Source organism: Pelmatolapia mariae, linkage group LG7 (assembly GCF_036321145.2).
Source record: "Pelmatolapia mariae isolate MD_Pm_ZW linkage group LG7, Pm_UMD_F_2, whole genome shotgun sequence".
Lineage (NCBI taxonomy): Eukaryota > Metazoa > Chordata > Actinopteri > Cichliformes > Cichlidae > Pelmatolapia > Pelmatolapia mariae.
This window is the reverse complement of record NC_086233.1, coordinates 32310710-32330113: the sequence shown is the minus strand read 5'-3', so window position 1 is coordinate 32330113 and position 19404 is coordinate 32310710. Positions and strand designations below refer to the sequence as shown.

At 38.5% G+C, this 19404-nt stretch overlaps 1 protein-coding gene across 1 annotated transcript; it reads right to left on the bottom strand.

Moving 5' to 3' along the window:
• Positions 1–14652: 14652 nt before the first annotated feature.
• On the bottom strand, positions 14653–19053 carry LOC134632185 (uncharacterized). Its single transcript, XM_063480840.1, has 2 exons — positions 14903–19053; positions 14653–14755 (listed from the first exon to the last, which is right to left on the bottom strand). The coding sequence occupies exon 1, from the start codon at positions 19046–19048 to the stop codon at positions 15134–15136; it is 3915 nt and encodes a 1304-aa protein (XP_063336910.1). The 5' UTR covers positions 19049–19053; the 3' UTR covers positions 14653–14755; positions 14903–15133.
• Positions 19054–19404: the final 351 nt, after the last annotated feature.

Genomic DNA, 19404 nt, shown 5'->3' with positions numbered 1-19404 from the left:
TATCCTTTTCTTTGACAACCTTTTCTTTGTTATATTTGCTGTATGCTACCTATAGTACTGGAAAAAACAAGCAAACAAACAAACAAAAAAAAAGTAATAAGTAATGTCAAGCCTTCAAACTTTTGGCAACAAAAAGTATCAGTTCACTAGAAAGTGAAATGTAAATATTTTACTTTCTAGTTCATGTTTTGTTATCAGTCACTCTTCAGAAAAAAAATGTTGGGGGTACAGAATAAATAAGATTTTGCTATGCTGCTATCATTGCTGTTTTCAGTATGACACTAATGTGTTTGCATAGATCTGTCATGAGCTACATATGAGGGTCTTGAAAGATCATGTGTCATACAAATAGTCATATATTGCCAAAGTGTAATTTATATGTGTATTATTTATTAGTTTTGTCATTGTTTTCACCGATTGGCTGAGATGAATAGGTATGATTTTGAAAACAAATTCAGTAGAATTATTGTTTATAAGCATGTAGACTAAACAAGGTTTGCTTTTGGAGATCACTTTAATGTCTGTCATTTCCTTCAACATCTCCAATCTTAGCAAGTACAATCTGGAACAATTGTAAAGAAAATATAAGCTGGTTGTAGTAGTCTTCTAGCAAAAATACAAGAGCAGAGTGCCTGCACACCTTAATTATTCACAGCAGGGAAGCTTTGTCTGGCACAGAGGACAAAGGCACAAGAACTAATCATAGGGTGACAGTTTCCAGAGGACCCCATGGGAATCAGTATCCCTGATTCTGATTTTTCCTTCAGGCCACTTCTATGAAAAGTGTAACCTTTTGAAAAGGATTTAATGGGGTTTTGCTTTTGGGGGGATACTCATCTTGCAACATGACATTTACTGCACCTTTCTACCTTTTAATAAAAGGTATTCACAAACAAAGCAGTTTACCTCTTTTATGTGCTCATAGCGGAAACAATGATGGAACAACACAGTGTGACAAAATGAAAGAACACAATACATGGTTCAACTAGGAGGCATAACCTCATACTAAACTGAATTATATATTTTTAGCTATTTTGTCTTTGACACAATGTCAGCATTTTTTAAAAAAAAAATATAGACAGGCTAGGAAACTAGTAAGTTATATATGATATATCTTCTGTGTGTGAATGCGGTTTGGTTGTATTCTACATACAGGCCTGCATGTTCTGTCAACAAGGGGCTCAGTGTAGGTTAGACAATTAATGAATATAAAATATTCATTAATATAATAGGACAAAAAATTCTTTAAGAAAGAATTAAAATGAAATGTTAACATTAGCATTAGAAATGATCACCTGTAACTAATGGTCCCTGTGTGCAACACATCAGGTCCTTCACTTTGCTTATTTACTTTTATTCTCATTTTTGAATATTGTAATATCAAAGGAGTGCAGTCCTGGGGGATTTTAGCAATAACTCCTGTCATGCTTATTTTTAAAATCCTCACTATAATATTTTATGACTCATAACAAAAATAAATTCCTCCTCTACCGGATGCTTATATTAAAGTGATAAAATTGTGGTTGCAATGAGCTGTAACACCAATGTAGGAAATCAACTGAGCAAACGTAAATGAAAGAAAAACGCATTGATTTATTATAAAAAAAATAAGTCTTTCATGGTTATATCTAATGCTGAATAAAGAATAAATATAAACATTGCACTTTTAATCAAAGTCTATTTATACCAGTTTTATAAAATACTATGAGTATCCTGCTCTCCTTGTGTGTGCACTACACAATTCAGCAGTAGCCTAACTACACTTGAAATGATGCGCGAAGTCAGGATGTAGCGTCCAACTACTTTTAATTAGTACGTATTTCCTTATGGAGTAAAACTGAAATACAAATGACATAACTTGAGGTTACTCTATTCCGTAACCCCCATTCTCTGATAACATGAGTGAGGTGTCTCACAATGGGGAACGCTCTCTGAGCGTTGTCCTCAGAAGCCTCTATGTCATTACTCCAGCCACCATTGGCTGGCAGTCGTGACGCTTGCGTCAGGGAGGGGCCACCCTCCTCCCTATAAAAGGGTGTGACGCAGCGTCACCCGTCATTCAAGATAAGCTCACCTCTTCCTCGCTTCGTGCAAGGAGGGTGATCTGGTGAGACACTTCACTCATGTTATCAGAGAACAGGGGTTACGGTCTAGAGCAGGGGTGTCAAACTCAATTGCACGGGGGGCCAAAACTCAAGGCACACTTTAGGTCGCGGGCCAAACAAGATAAACATTTATTGAACACACTAAAACAATGTTTTTTAAAGATAAATATATTTGTGCAAAAAAACAAAAAAGCAAAGCAAAAAAAGCCCACTGAGTTTAAAAAGTCAGTGTTGTATTTTGCAGTTACTTGTTTCTATTTTTACTCAACTGATATGATGCCTACAGGTCAGTGAATAAGTTTGCAAAATTTTTCAACATATAACTCGTAATGATGGCAGAGATGGACCTCCTAGTGGTTTTAAAGTTATATGTAGCTTAATAATATTTCATATATGTCTAGATTAAGAAAAATGTTTTACAAAACTGGCAAATAAGTACTTGCTAATTACTTCCATTGTGCCTTCCTCTTTCTGTAGCACACTGGGACCTGAAGGGGGAAGGAGGGGATTGTGCAGGCATGAGTGGAAGGCTGAAAAGTGACTCTGGCCAAAGTTTGGACAGAAAGCACCCTGTAAATAAATGTTCACTAATCTGCAACACTGTCTGTATTGGATCCTTACATCAAAGCATTCTTTGCAAAATAGCTTCTTCTTTGATCAATATTACTATACAAATCCTGACCTGACAAGTTACTCAGTGTACAAGAATAAGTGTGGAAATGATTATCAAAGATGAGGGAACAATCCATAATAGATGTTCATAAAAATAATGAAAATGTGGTGATGTCCTCTCTTTTTAAAAATAGTAGAAGTGACATTTTGTGTTTGTGGAAGCCTTGCTCAAATTCAATTTTTACTTTGACTTTTTTTCCTTTTTCTATGGCTCACTAGAACATGTTGAAGTGAGCACTTTAGAAATATATATTTCAACTTTGAGAGCTCCACACATTGTAAGCTTGGTTTGATTTTCTTACAATACCTACCACCATTTCTCTTGGCTTGCCACATAACCACCTCATTTTTTTGCCTTCAGTTATCTTTCTCCTGTCTGCCTTTCTCCATTTATAACTTGGGTTTCCAACCTGTTTGAATCAACTGAGCAAGGTTTCAGGCAATGAAAAGAATCGGCCTTGTCAAAGGATTCCTCTCACTCTCCTCTGTGACATCATGGGTAGTGCACTGTGCATTTCAAGCTAGCTGCTTTTCCTTAACACCCTCACTTGGGTCAGCCTTTATTTTTGTATTATAATGAATACAAATACAGCTTATAGTAAACAATTTAACGATATGAAAAAACAAACAAAAAAGAAAACAACCTAAACAACAAAAACAAAAAATAATTCACAACATATACAAGTAGGAGTCAACAGTTTTGAAATAACTCTGGCTAATTAAAATGAAATTACACTTTTTAATAAAATGATTTAACATGTTCAGTTTAATTAAATATAAAAATGAATGCATTTCAGTGCATTGTTTGAAGGTTGAGGCATGGTTAATATCACAACCATTATATATAAGATCTGTCTGTAATCCATCTATACCTTACAACAGAAAAAATGTTTTAAGGTATAAAAGAGATTTAAAAATAGAAAGGTATTGAGTTTGTCATTTGTGATCAATCACACCTCATAAATTAGGGGTACTTTGTAATCTTCATTGTTTTCAGCCTTCAGAATTTCCAGATGGTATGTGCCATCATTAGTGACTTTAGGATTCATGGGAGCTGGATCCTGGAGCAAAGCCTTCTATGTGACTGATTGCTTTAGTGGGTATTCCTGAGGTATCTCTTCATGTACTACCTAGAGTTATCACCTGATAATGATATTCCACATGACCACATGATCCACATCCTTTATCCATATCCACTAAATATTGTCTCTCTATATTACATCTTTAGGTCAGTCTCTGAGCTCAGTATGTTTTACATACATTATGTTTTAACACCCTCTCACAGTAGCATACATCACACATGCTCTGCTGTACCTTCTCCAATAGTTGTTATTCAACTGTTGGTCTATGTTTTTATGCTTTCTTCTCACACAACTGGGCTGAGGCCCAACTTAATTCCCCAGTTAGAAGTCTCAGCGTAGTCTCAGCCTCAGCTTTGTCAAAGCTACAAGACAAGATCACATCAGGATACACTGATGACTGCAATAATGAAACACAGTGCCCATGAGAGTTTCACCAGTTCTCAAAACATCTCTATTATTACCAATTCCTGCTGATTCCCTTCGCACCTCCTGCCATTTTTCCCTGCAAAAAATATTCACAGCTCATGTCCTGTTGATAATGGAGAGAAAATATTTTGTTAATCTATTCTAAACATGCTTATCACCTGATTAATGTACCCAATGCAATTTACAAATAGATAGAATTTTCTTTGCATTTATTCCTCCCTATTTCTCTGTCCCCTCATATGGTAAATGGACTGATTCTTATATAGTGCTTCTCTACTCTCTCGGAATACTCAAAGCGCTTGATAGAACATGCAACATTCACCCACTCGCACAAGCACTTCCTTCTATGCTTTTTAAGTACTTACTAACTAATTCACACACTTTCATGCCTCAGAGATGATTTTGCATGCAGACTAGAGAGAGCCAGGGATCAAACCACCAACCAAGTAGATGATCTGCTCTACCTCCTGAGCTACAGCCAACCTGTATAGACATGTACCCCTGAATCTTATAACATTTAATTCTACTTTTTTGATTCTGGGGTGTACTCTTCCTCAGTTAACTGACAGAGGGAATGATCCTACAGTCTGATTATATTTTTTTCCTCCACCAAATAAGTTCTTATGTTCTTCTTGTAAATTAGAATAAGATCGTGTTAATGAATGGTCTGACTACTTATGTAACCAATCTGTGCTCTCAGTGGTTTAACAAAGAGGTTACCCTGATGACTACGGTTCAACATGCTCCAACATAGCTGATTCAAATGATCAGTTGGGTATTAAATGCTGTGGCTGTCTGATAACAGGATGAACATTTGAATCAGTTGTGTTGGAACATCTGACCTGGTGTTCCGAAGATGAATAGAATTCAGAAGTAGAAAAGTCAGAGTAGTAGTGCATTTCCTGTTGCTGTGTCCCAGGCAGCTTTGCTTCTTAGGAAAAACAATTACTTGAGCTCCAGGTCAAAGGTCAAATCCTCTTTTACTCTTCATTTTATTGCAGTGACATGTCGTGTGACATTAAAAAAATATTAATAATAATCTATTATTTTTAATAATACAAGTAATAATACAAGTATAATAACCAAAATGCATAGAAGGTTAATGCATTTGTAAAGCCTAAATATTTGGAATAATATCTGCTATCTTCTTCTTTAGTATCTGATATGTTTTTCAGGACAACCATCAACTTCTTTGTGATTAAGGATGAATCATTATTGTCATCTTAACCTGACAAATAAATTTTAATCTTAGTCAACTTAACAGGAACATTTAAAACCTTATCCTTATTTTGTTCTTTAGCATATCAGCTAAGAAAGCATAGCTATGTTCCAATAACTAAAAATGAAAATAAATAAATAAAGCAAATAACAATGATAATAAAGCATTAATAAAAAAAGTATAAAAAATGCACAATTAGAAATGCATAATATACAACGCTAATCAATTGGTTTGTCTTCTAATTTATTTCATTTTTAATATTTAAACCTGTAGTTTTATGTTAGTAATGTTCTATTAAGCAACAGTTTTTGTCTTTTGTCTCTTTTTTCTTCCTGAGTCTTACAAAACCTAAAAGCTATCTACCAAGTTCACATCCCAAAGAACCTGAAGGCAGAAGGACAAGGTACAGAAAAAAGTGCAACATAAACAATAAAGCTGCCAGCAGCTCTTTGTGTCATGAAAATGATGAATGAAAACAACTTGAAATTTATTAGTCATGTAAATCTGCATGATGCTTTCCTTATTTTCCCTGGCTGTATTATTACAAGACCAAGTTTATGTATTTTGAACATCAATCAATCAATCAATCAATCAATCAATCAATCAATCAATCCTGTATATTTGAAACTTCATATATCTATAAACACATTTCCAGGATTAGCCACAAACTGCAAGTTGTATCTCAGTTACATATGGCCATTATTTCAATAAAAATGCTAATAAAGTTTACTTAATTTAAAACACCATATGAACATAACATATTTTAAGTTCTCTGGAGTATTTTCTGTGAGCTGAAGGGCTGTTCTTTATCAGGGCATGCATGTGCAGCATGTCCAATCAGATGAACCTCAAAATGGTTGTTGGAAGTACTGGATATATAACATTTCATATTGGCTTCACCGTATCCAACTGACACAATACTGACTGGTATGTGGATTTTAATACAGCCTCTGGATACACTTACCAAGTAAGGCCCATGAAGACTGCTTGAGTTTGTTTGTATCTTGCAGCCAATTACAGCACTGATTGCTGGTCAAGTCTGATAAAATTCCTTTAGTGAAAAGGGAGAATAATTTCCACCCTCAGGCTCAGATTTCTTCCAACTTCTTCCAACAATACACCCATGGGAACTTTCAACCTCAAAATCATTTTAACATGTTAAACTAAACATATGCAGGGTTTTGGAGGGCCATGCTCTTTTATGAAGTTTTACAAATGTATCAAACTTCTACAAATATACATATTACCAAGCTGTTATCTCTTACAATAAAATGGGTCTAGATAGTCTGTGAACATACTGCTGTATGAGTTGATTGATGCTGAGTTGATGCTTTTATATACATTTTAATTCAAAACTCTGCAAACAATGTATATTCTGTTTTATATAGAAACGGTTGAGTGCAGTGGTAAACTATTCGGTACTATAGTAAAACGTTTCTAGCATTCAATTACGTAGTGTGTATGGCCATGTCAAAGTTCAGTCAGACCACCACACAGGCTTCTTTACCAGTAGAACCCCACCCCGCTCTCATCTATGTCAACCCAATAGTTTCTCCAACCTCAACCAACAAATACATACAGACTCACACATAGTCAGTGTGAAGCTGACAAGAGAATAGCATGGTGAAGACAGTATTACTTGAGTTGACATAAAACCTTTTCCATCAGGAATCAGTCTTAAATACATGGATTTGGAACCATACCCAACTTGAATTTAGCAGGTTGGGTGAGGAAGCTACAACGCCTGCTGCTGATAACAGTTGAATAACAAACAGTCCAATTTTCATCTGTACAAATTGAAACAAAAGAGAATGGACGCCAACAGCGAAAAGCACTGATGACAGTCACCCAATAGGTGTGTGACATTTTGAAACAATTTGGCACATTGCAAACATGCTATATTAATACCATTGTACACACCCGGATTTTCACATGTTTTCTTAACCCCTTATTTAAACATTTACTGTAGGGGCACAACCTGACCAGATTGCTAGTGCATGGCACTAACAAATAAGGATTATCACTCAGATCCACATCTCACTAATAACTGAACTTAACCAGTGGTGTTAAAAAGCATACACAACACTTCAGTTCAAATTTAGTAAACATAACTGTGAGTAGACATATGAAATCAGCCATTAAATTGGTAACTATTGTTTTATGGCTACAGTGAAGTATTCTTGATACTTAAGTCTAGTTATTATCAGAGTCAAACATTTTCAAGTTGAAGCTTCTAAAATAAAATCTGTTTAATTTGGAATCTTAAATCATTTCAGACTGCTAGTTGGTCATAACTTGTATGACCAACTTTTAAAAATAATTCTTAATATGTTTTTTAGCCCAAGCAAAAGATCTGTTACAGTTATATTGGCATTTTAATCCATAAAGAAAAGTTATTTAGTGGAACCCTTCCTGAATTAAACTAAACATCATAGCCATCATTAATAATAGTCATGAACCTAGGGGTGTGCAAAATGATTTTTTTAACCCTTCTGTACAGCTTGCACATATTATTCTGCCGAAAGAAGCCACTGCCATTAAGGAATACTGTTGACATGAAAGGGTGTATATGGCCTTTTCCATAGTTTAGGTCGGTGGTACTTATGAAGATAACATCCGCATGAATGGAAAAACCCTAGGTTCCACAGAAGAACATATTCCAGAGCATCACACAGCTTTCTTCCTACAAGCTTACTTTTTTCTTATTAGTGCATACTGCTGCCATATCTTCAGGGTGTGGATACATCCACATCCACATGACTTAAAGAAAACCTATCTTATTAAATCAAGGCACTCTTCTTCCATTACTGTCTGGTCCCATTTGGACAGTGATCTGCCCACTGTTCTTTTGGTGCTTTTGGTGATAGACAAGGGTCAGCATGGGCTCTCAAGCTTTGATGCACTATATATTCTGACACCTTTCTATCATACTTTCAGGAACTTTTTCCCCAAGACTGTTTTTGGGTCAAAGGTTGTCCTACTGTACATCTAAAAGTTTACATTTTTGTGCAGGAAAGAAAACCTTCTCTATGAAAAAGTCCAAGTATTATCTGCCAACTATAATTAAAAGCCTGTGTCCCTTCATCTGTGATTGTATAAAGCTTAACTATTAAATAAAAATAGACTATTATTTCAGATGACTGAAAGCAAACAAGAAAAATAACATAAATGACTTCAGTGCTCTAGCTCTTCTGTATTATATATCATAAACACACCATGAATCCTCTGGAGAAGTCGGAAGGACTACATAAGACTCATAACAGATGGCACAGCATTACTCTTTTAGAATACATCAAATATTAGATGATCTCAAGAGGGCAACACATTCAGAAAGCCCATTATGGTATATCTAGTGAGAGACAACAGCTTGGGTGTGCTCAACAGGTGTTAATTTGCCCCAGTGGTAATAACCATACAATATGTGAATAAACATGTATGGTATAACATGTGCTGTAACATTGAAGGAAAAGACCTTTGATTGAAATAAAATTAAACAAAAAACAAACAAAAAAACCCAAAAAACAAACAAAAAAACCTGTGTGACAGCTATAAAAATTAACTAAGAAAAACGAATAAAACAAATAAAAACAAGAATGTTATCAAGAACATACATGTAAAAAATGTATTTACAAGAACAAGTCCTAAACACATAGTCTTTAAAGGCCTGTCTGTGCAAAATTCTCTTGTGACATTAAAAATAGACAGTTTTGCAACTGAAAGGTACAGTTGCAGTTAATTTTCAGTCTAACCTTATTATATTCATCACATTTACATATCACATATTTATATGCAGTTGTCTCTGTGTGCTCTTTCTCAGCAGTGCAGTACACAAGCAGCTATGCATATATGTATATGTATACATATAAAAAGCTGTATGTATAGGTTTTTTTTTAATGTGTCTGTAGTATCAGAACTACATGTTAAATACATGTTGAAAATTGTGTCAAAATGCTGCAGTCTTTCAATATGAAATATTGGGTTTCATAAAGATCTGTAGCCCCTGGTGTGATATGCACATTTATGCACGTGCCTCAGTAACAGTGACTTTAATATTGCAGTATGGGTATGACTCTGATAGTATATGATGCTCTGTGTTCTTCTCCTGCACATCCTACAGATTAGCTGTGAGAAGCTCACCTAGATATCAACATTTGCACCTTGTGTATAACGTATGTGTATAACAATCTCAGGGTAATATTAGTTTAAATCTGTAGCATTCAATTGGATTGAAATTCTATGGTACCCAAGGCTGTGCTTTATTTTGTAAACTTGTTTTTAAGGTGTCCTCCTTACTGAGGTGCATTTGCTAGCATTTTTGGTAGGCTGAATTTTAAATTTGAGCTTTTCTGTTCTTTTGAGTTCAACACCCAATTGGATTTTCAAAACTGTATAAATAAAGCAATTTGAAACACATTTTAGTTACTGAATTTCAATCTGTACATCAGACAGCTGCCTTAAATACTGCTATAGTGTGGCTTTCTATGCATGTATGTATTACATGAAATAAATCACTAATAGCTTTCCAATTTCACTTTGTACTTTGGATGATTCTACAAGAAGCTGCACAGATTGTAAAAATCAATTGCCTCACAGCAGGATTCCATATTTACTGTGATGTTTATGGATAAAGGGATGGAAAAAAGTGCACCAGATCAGAACTGGGAATGAAGATGAATAGAGCTGTCTTCCATTAGATCTGCAGGGGACTAAGTGTTTAGCTATGTATGTAACTCCGAGTACTCTGCCTTATGTAGCCTTGTCAAAACTACCTGTTCATGTGCACAGATACATTTATAAACAGACTCGGGAAGCACCAAAAAGCTGTTGAGCATCAGAATGAACCAAATGCCTGAAAGAACTCATGTAACACCTTTCCAGAGGTTTAAAGTCCTTCCAATGTTTTTCTTTTTCCTTGAAAGGAATGTTATTTGTCATGTGGTCTGTTGGATGGAGTTAAAAGGACATTCAAGCTCTACTGTGAGAAAACTGGCTTTGATCTTCTGATGGCCTAAGCTCCATTCAGCACTGCAATATGTAAAGTGTAAATTGTTAAGGGTAGGCTTTACTTCTGCAAACACCGTACATCAGTCAGTATGCGTTTCTGTTCTTCTTCAGCACAGTTCACTATTTCTTCACCTAAAGCCCTATCTATAATAGCACCTTTTTTCAACCATTAAAAATTCTTGAGGGGTAATGGACAAAAGACAGACATTGTTGCTGATGAACGGCAATCCTCCTAAATCTCTACATACACACACACACACACACACACACACACACACACATGTTATATATATATATATATATAAATATATATATATATAGCAGATGCAGGAAATGTCTTTTTTTTATTAAATCCCCAAGGCCATTACAGCAAGAGTCTGTTCTTCTTTGTCAAAAAAGAGAGGGGGAGCAAGCGAGAGACAGCAAGAGCAAGTTGAGGTTGACAGTTCAATCAAATTGTGGCTAATAGTTAACTTTATCTGTTTCTCCTTCCTAGGGCGGTATCATGACCAGACACCTGCAACCCAGAGAAAATGTGAGCACAGTGAGAGGGCATGCATCTTCAAATAGGGCCAGGATTTGAGTCAAAGATTTCAATCGGCACTGGAATTATCCCAGCCTGCAGGCACGGATCTGTGGAACTGTTCTATCATCTGAAAGACTTGGATCTCTGCAACATAACCTAGTTGCTTCTTTGAGCCAGGAAGATTTACTGTCAGGAGTGTGTCTGGCTTCATTCAAAGCGAATGCTTTTTACATATATGAAAGGTCCCTGATTTAAATTTCTATAAAATAATCAAGAGGCAGTTTATTTGAACTTTTTTGTCATCAATTTTAATAGAGCAAAATAAATAAAATGTTAGCAAGAAGTCTTGGTATTGTTTAAAAAAGCCTCTAATCAAAGCCATGATAACAAAACATCTTGTATGCTGATAGAAAAACTTGGTGCTGGTAAGGCACAATGTATCTTCCTTTTCAGTTATTACTTCTTGTTTAAAGTCGTGTTTAGTCAATTCTGATTTCTGGCACACAATTTTGAGATGTTTTTTCCCTATTACATTATCAAGGCTACTGTATTTGGAAAACACTGATTTACCTATGTATATGTAGCAGAAACATAATCATTCATTTTTAGTCATATTTCAGTCTAGCTAATGAAGAAATCCAATGTAAATCTTGTTCACTCTAGTTTTAGGGTGTACCCGCCTTTCGTCCTATGACAGCTGGGATAGGCTCCCGCGACCCTGGAAAGGATAAGCAGAAGCGAATGGATGGATGGATGGAAGTTTATATGTATCCTTTTATTTGAGAGTCTGTGTTTGAAGTCAAAATCTTTTAAAACAAACACTCCCTGAGGCAAAGTACCCTGATACAGCACTGGGATATACAACACATTTCTTATGGTGGCACAGTATTTTTTGAATTACCAGAAAAATTAAAATAGGACAGGGAATACAGGGAATATCCCAAATGAACCCTTAGATGATCCTTTTGACTCTGATAATAACTAGACTTTTTAGGCCACAAAATGCCCCAAAACTGATTTATTTTCATATATTATTTTAACCATTTAAGAGCCGGCATATTTACATAATGCCACTGATTTTTATAGAAAAATAAAAACAAAAATACATTTACAAGGAGTGTTTGATTATATTTGTATTTTTATTAGGCCCACAGATAAGTTAATGATTGGCAGCGACTTGACTTGCATGCATTTTTTTTTTGTCAGATTTTTAAAAAAATGACACTAGTGATCCCAAGGACACAAAATGGTAGCTTCCCAAAGACTGCTGTAAAATAATTATCGAGTAATATTTTTTTCTACTTTAAATGATGCAGTCTTTTAAAACTAATTCAGCCTGAACTAAAAATATCATATAAATTATATTTTTTGGATTTTAGCCCCATTTAAGGCCAGTATGTTTACATATAGAAAGAAAGAAAACCCAACAAAAAACAAAAATAATTTGCATAAAATATATTTCAAGGAATATTTTATTAATTTAAAATGGGTCAATAATTGGCAAGAAAACTGATTTATTATTTTCATACAGTGTCAGATTATTTTACTAAAAAATTCATCCTAACAAAAATAATGCCACCTTCCCACAAATGGCTGTAAAAGTATTATGAAGTAATATTTTTTTTCCACTTCAAATGAAATATAATTATTAAATATTAATGATGTTTTTTTGCATTTTAAAGAAGAGGGACTCCAGCTCAGGTGGCAAATAGACAGGCTGTGGTTTTTGCATGTAAGCTTCCCACATGGCGCTGCCAGCGCATCTCTTTCTGTCTGTGCAAAAGTCATACTGCCCTTACATTTGCTGATGAGACGGGCTTGTAGCAGCACCCTGCAGATTTGAATTGATTAATTTTTTGACCTGTAAATAGCCTCCAAAATGAACATCTCTGCATAAGCCTGCAGTTCCTATGTCTCCACATAAGCCACTGAGTGTTTCCCATACAGGTGTGTCATGGCCACGATTTGCTGCAGGATTTCATCCATCAATAGCTGTGCATAACTGGTGGCATGGTGTGCAGGTCAGGGGATCAAACTTCTGGCTGCCGGAATGTAGCAGAGCATTGCAGTCTTTGTGGGAGACCAAACTATGCAGTATGCTACTGCTCATACTTCTAACCATGGCTGGAGTGCATCTGCATAAACAAGCGAGAGCGAGAACCAAAAAGTAGTCAAATTTTGTTTTGGTTCTTGCTACTGAGACATCTTTGAAACTGTGAAAGATTGCTCATCATTTACTGTTATTGAATTAGTTTATAACACAGTGTGGCCTTTTAGGAAAAAAGGACTCAAAGCTGGTTCTGGCATAACTGCATCTTGTTGCAACTTATCTTTCTTCTGTGTAGTAACACAGGTTGAGTGAAGCAGGATCTCATTAGGCAAGTTATTAATATCTAGTATTACACAAGCATTACACAGTTTATTACTGCATACTGCAGTTTTATAAAGCAGTTACATTTTCTTGAATCATCCCAAGTTTGGTAAAAGTTTAAATGATCACATTATACAAGCTTAAACTCACCTCCCTGCATATCATCTGGGTTCCTGCTGGGTCAAATTTTGCTCCAGTCTGAGAGCAAAAACTAAATAAAAATATAAAGATAAAATAGCTGATGGGCCTAACGGGGTTAAAAGAAAATAAGAGAAAATGAAATTCTGAAATCTAAATGCAAATTAGTAAACCACCACACAACTGTGCATTTATGGTGTTTGCGTTACTTTGCAAGCATATGTGCACTCCCATGCACTCGCTCTAATTCAGTAGGGAATATTCCATGATATGTGTTTTGCAAGCCTCCGAGGGCTGGCTGGAGAATTCAGATAAGGACAGTTAGGTGTAGTGGAGATGTGCAGTGTACTGGGCTGCTGTGTGAAGTGCATTGTGTGGTTCCAGGTTTGCCATTGGTGTTCTCCCCTACTTTACCTGTCACAGTGTTATCTGAAGGGACCCAGAGAGCTCCTTAGGGGCGGGTCTAAGTAACGCCAGACATGCAAGGAATAGAAACTACTCTTTTTCAGAGGCTACTTCTTAAAGATGGCTGACCCCTAAAATTACCATTGTTGCCAGTTTAAATCCACAGAAAGTTTATTTTTTTAGGAATTGGCAACACAAACTCTACATTTCACTCAGCAGTAGATTAGTGGATTTATGATAAATTTACATAACTGGATGATATTATTGGGAGTATTGGGACTCGTTCATAACAGTAAAATGAATCAAGAGGATTCACCTCAGGTCCAGCTTGATGTTTATGCAGGTTGTAGCCACTAGCAACCATTTCTAGTGTTGATCTTAAGCCATCATTTTAGGTAACAATCAGTCAAGGATGGACAGGTTTGTTCAAATATAAATCATAATTACATTTTGTTGTCTCTCACTTACCCTGTCGTCCATTCATGTACTGATAGCAGTAATGACTACACACAGTACTGCCCTTAGTATCAGGGATAAGGTTAGTTTCAGTGTCTTTTCAAGAACACAGACATACAGAGAAGAGGCATTCAGGCCTAAAACATCTTCCATGTTACTAGTGAGCAACCCTGCTCTACCTCAAGAGTCACAGCAGCACTTGTTGATTATGCAGACTGTACTGTTGCACCCAATGTGACCCAGTGTCCTATATTGAGATTCACAGCCAGTTAAACTCTCTCTTGCATCACTTCCTCCAAGGAACAGGCACGTGTTGTATTTGGACAGGATTTAATGCAAAAAAGTGTGAAACTGAAATGATACAGAATACAAAAATGTCACATAAACATTAGCTTGGGTTGGATTTATGTGGACATATAAAACACATCAAACGTTTCCAAATCACTTCAAAAATGTCATATACCTTGTCTTAAAGGTAAATACAATTAATAAACTTACTCATATTGCCACTCAAAGGGATTTAACGGAGTGGATGGCTTTGGATCAGAAGAAACACACCATGTCTTGCTTCACTCATGAGCAAACACTTCCTATCACACTTCTTCTAGTAACTAATTGGTTCAACATAGCAAACTGTGCAAACCTGCGCCCCCTATAGGTCTGGAGAAATAGCATACAAACAGTTCCAGTACACTCCCCGCCTGGCATTATTTTAAAAAATGCCACTATTTACATGTTAGACCAATCTCTCAGAAGAAGGATACAGTCCGAAATGGGTCTACAGAATGTCTTTGCAATCTTGTCACGTGTCACCTTCACTTCCATTTTTCTGACAACTCCATCTCTGCTTGGAAGTGTCTTCACGATGACACCCATAGGCCACTCATTTCTTTTTAGTTGCTTGTCCTTCAGAAGAACAACGTCTCCTTCCTTCAAGTTTGGTTTGCTGAGCTGCCATTTCTGACGACCTTGGAGCATGTGGAGGTACTCCTTCTGCCACCTGGCCCAGAATGTGTCGGCAAGGGCTTGAACTCTCTTCCACTGACGTGTATATATGTCGGCCTTGGTGAAATCCCCAGGTGGAGTTGGGATCGGATCGAACTTCTGGGTGAGCAGAGCTGAGGGGGTCAGGATCAAGGGAGCGTCTGGATCCGAGGAAACGGGTACCAAGGGCCTTGCGTTGATAATAGCTGTGACTTCCGCCATTAACGTTGTCAGGACCTCGTGAGTTAGTGTAGGGTTTCCTGCTTGTAGGAGCATTGAGTCTAGGATGCGTCGTGAGATGCCTATCATACGCTCCCAGGCACCACCCATGTGAGATGAGTGAGGAGCATTAAACACCCAGGAACACCTCTGCTTGCGTAAGTAGTCATCCACACTTGTCTCACCAGGTTTTGGGGAATGCAACTTTAGGTCCTTGGAGGCACCAATGAAATTGGTTCCGCAATCTGACCTCAACTGCTTGGCGGGGCCTCTGATCGCAAAGAACCTGCGAAGAGCATTGATAAAACTGGAAGAGCTGAGAGTTTCAATCACTTCAATATGAACAGCCCGTGTAGACATGCAAGTGAACAGGACTGCCCATCTCTTACTGTTTGCTTGACCACCTTTGGTGCGGCGTGTTGAAACCTCCCACGGTCCAAATACATCGAGCCCAACATAAGAGAATGGGGGGTCCGTCTGAAGGCGTTCGGCAGGTAAGTCAGACATGATTTGCTGCTCTGTTCTACCTCGAAGCTTTCTGCAGGTGACACATTTGTGGATTACACTGCTGATAGACCTTTTAGAACCAACTACCCATAAGCCACTTGCTCTCACAGCCCCTTCAGTGAAGTGTCTTCCTTGGTGCTGGGTGGCTTCATGGTGATGTCGAATAAGCAGCGTTGCAATGTGATGCTTCCCTGGTATCAGAAGAGGGTTAGCTTGATGACTCGGCAAGCCAGACTCTGCAAGTCGACCTCCTACTCGCAGTAAGTTTTTGCCATCGATGATGGGATGAAGTTTGTGAAGAGCACTGTTGCGTGGTAAGTCTCGTTTTGCCATGATGCATTTTATTTCTTCTGCATAAACTTCATGCTGGACACACCTGATGATCGTGTGCTCTGCTTCAGATAAAGCTTCATCTGTGAGACTAGCCTTACAAAGATGCCAGCCGCTACAGGCATCACCATCTTTAGACTTGAAACTGTGAGAGATGTGGCGAAGGTAGGCCACCGCTTGGACAAGGGAAGTCCATTTTGAGAATCTTTCAAAGCGTGATGAACCCAAGGCACCTGGAGCAGTTGTGGTCACAAGCACATTGACTTTATGTCGAATTTCAATGTCCGACTCTGGATCGACAAGTTCAAATGGACCCTTTTCTGGGGAGAGAGTCTCGTGATTGAGAAGAAATGCTGGGCCGTACAACCATGAAGTACCAGAGAGTTTTTCTGCTGGTACAGACCGAGAGCCATGATCAGCAGGATTGTGCTCTGATGGGACGTATCTCCATTGATCTGGTAGGGAAGACTGCTTGATTCTCTGTACACGATTGTTCACATATACATGGAATCTTCTGCTTTGATTATTAATGTATCCTAACACCACTTTACTGTCAGTGTAGAATGTTGTCTTGTCAATCTTTATGTTTAGTTCTACTGTGAGAAGCTCTGACATCTCCACAGCAAGCACTGCAGCGCACAGCTCTAATCGAGGAATGGTCGGTTCTGGTACAGGAGCTAGTCTGGCCTTACCCATAACGAATCCAACCTCACTGTGCCTATCTTCGTGTGTGACCTTCAGATAAGCTACCGCAGCGATGGCTTTCACTGAAGCATCTGAGAACACACAAAGTTCAATGAATGTGGCTTGTGAGATGGAGAACGTGACATAGGGGCGGGGAATGTGCAGATTTGTTAGACTTCGCAGCGAGTCATGCCACCTTCTCCAGCCATCGTACATGTCTTGGGGTAAGGAACTGTCCCACTCAAGGTTGCTGCTGGAGAGCTCTCTGAGAAGAAGTCTGCCTTTGATGGTTACAGGTGCAAGCAAACCAAGAGGGTCAAACAAGCTGTTCACTGTGGAGAGTACGCCCCGGCGAGTGAAGGGTTTTTGCTCTTGTGGAACATGGAATGTGAACGTGTCTGTTGTGGGATTCCAACTTACCCCCAAGCTGCGCTGGACTGGAAGCTCATCTGTTGTTAAATCGAGATCTTTGATATCTTTGGCCCTGTCCTCAGGGGGGAATGCACTCACCACTTCCACTTTATTGGAAGCAATCTTGTGGAGACGTAGATTTGAGAGGGCAAGCATTTTCTGAGTTCTCTGTAGGACATCAACAGCCTCAGCTGCAGTTGGGAAAGACTTTAATGCGTCATCGACATAGAAGTTGTGCTCTACAAAGTCTCGGGCATCAGTTCCATACTCACTTTCTGCTTCCCTTGCTGCCAGTCTCAGCCCATAAATTGCCACTGCCGGGGAAGGACTGTTACCAAAGACATGCACCCTCATTCTGTAGTCTACTACGTCTTTGCCAAGGTCGTTGTCTTTGTACCAAAGAAAGCGAAGGTAGTCTCTGTGGTCTTCTTGGACCACAAAGCAGTAGAACATTTGTTCAATGTCAGCTGTGACTGCGACTGGTTCTTTCCTGAAGCGAAGCAGCACACCCAAAAGCGTGTTGTTCAGGTCCGGGCCGGACAGCAACACCTCATTCAGGGACACTCCATCAAACTGCGCACTCGAATCAAACACCACACGTATCTTCCCCGGCTTTTGTGGATGGTACACGCCAAATATCGGGAGATACCAGTACTCTTTGTCTTTATTGGGAGGTGGTGCGAGCTCTGCGTGTTGGTTATCTAGCATTTTCTGCATGAATTCCACAAAGTGTGTTTTCATCTCTGGTTTCTTGTCAAGCGTACGTCGTAACGTCATGAGCCGTTGGTAGGCGTAGGACCGGTTATCTGGGAGTTTGCGTCTGGGGGTCCGGAATGGGAGTGGTGCAACCCAGCTGTCTGTATTGTCCTTGAAGAAGCCTGCCATCTTTTTCAAAAAGATTACATCTTCAGCTGAATGAGCAAGGTGGTTGTCGTTACTGGTGTGACAAAACACAGAGTCTCCCAAATTCTCAGCTGTGGGCCTTTGGTGTGAGTGAGCAGATGGCAGTTGACTGGAGATGGCTTTGGTTTGGCCCAGACTGAAGTCCTCCTTTACACTAAGGTGACTGTTGCAGGGAGTGAGATAGCTTGGGCGTCCATTGTCCAATACATAGGTTTTCAGAACATTCACTTTACTTGGCTTGTGGGCATTGCCAAGACACACATCGCCAATGATAACCCAGCCCAGGTCAAGCTTCTGCGCAAACGGGTCATTATCTCTGCCATTGATTTGCTCCCTCACTTTGTGAACTCTCAGAAGGTTGCGTCCTATCAGCAACAGAATGTCTGCACTTGGGTCGAGAGGTGGTATTTCAGCAGCTATTGCTTTCAGGTGTGGGTGGTGTAAAGCAGCTTCTGCCGTTGGCACCTCTTCCCTGTTGTTAGGGATGGCATTGCACTCTATGAGCGTGGGGAGAGGGAAACTCATTTTTCCATCTAATGACTCAACCATGTAGCCACATGCTCTTCTACCAGTCGTGTGTGTTACACCACTACAAGTTTTCAGCATGTATGGTTCAGGTGTGGTTTGTATGTTAAATATGTCAAAAAACTCTGTCTTTGCAAGTGACTGGTTACTTTGATCGTCAATTATTGCATACATCCTTCTGGCGTTGTCTCGCTGACCCTTGGGATAGACTTGCACTAAGCAAACCTTAGAACAGGATCTCCCTGTGATTTCGTTTCCACATACCTCTGTGCATGTGGCAGTAACATCCGGGTCTTGTGGATTTGCTTGCTCCCCGCCGTGCACTTCAGGAGATGAAGGACGCTTAGGCATTTGCAGTGTTGGGGCAGGATGAAGAGCTGCCAGGTGTTTCTCACTATTGCACTCTTCACACTTAATCATGACTGTACAGTCTTTGG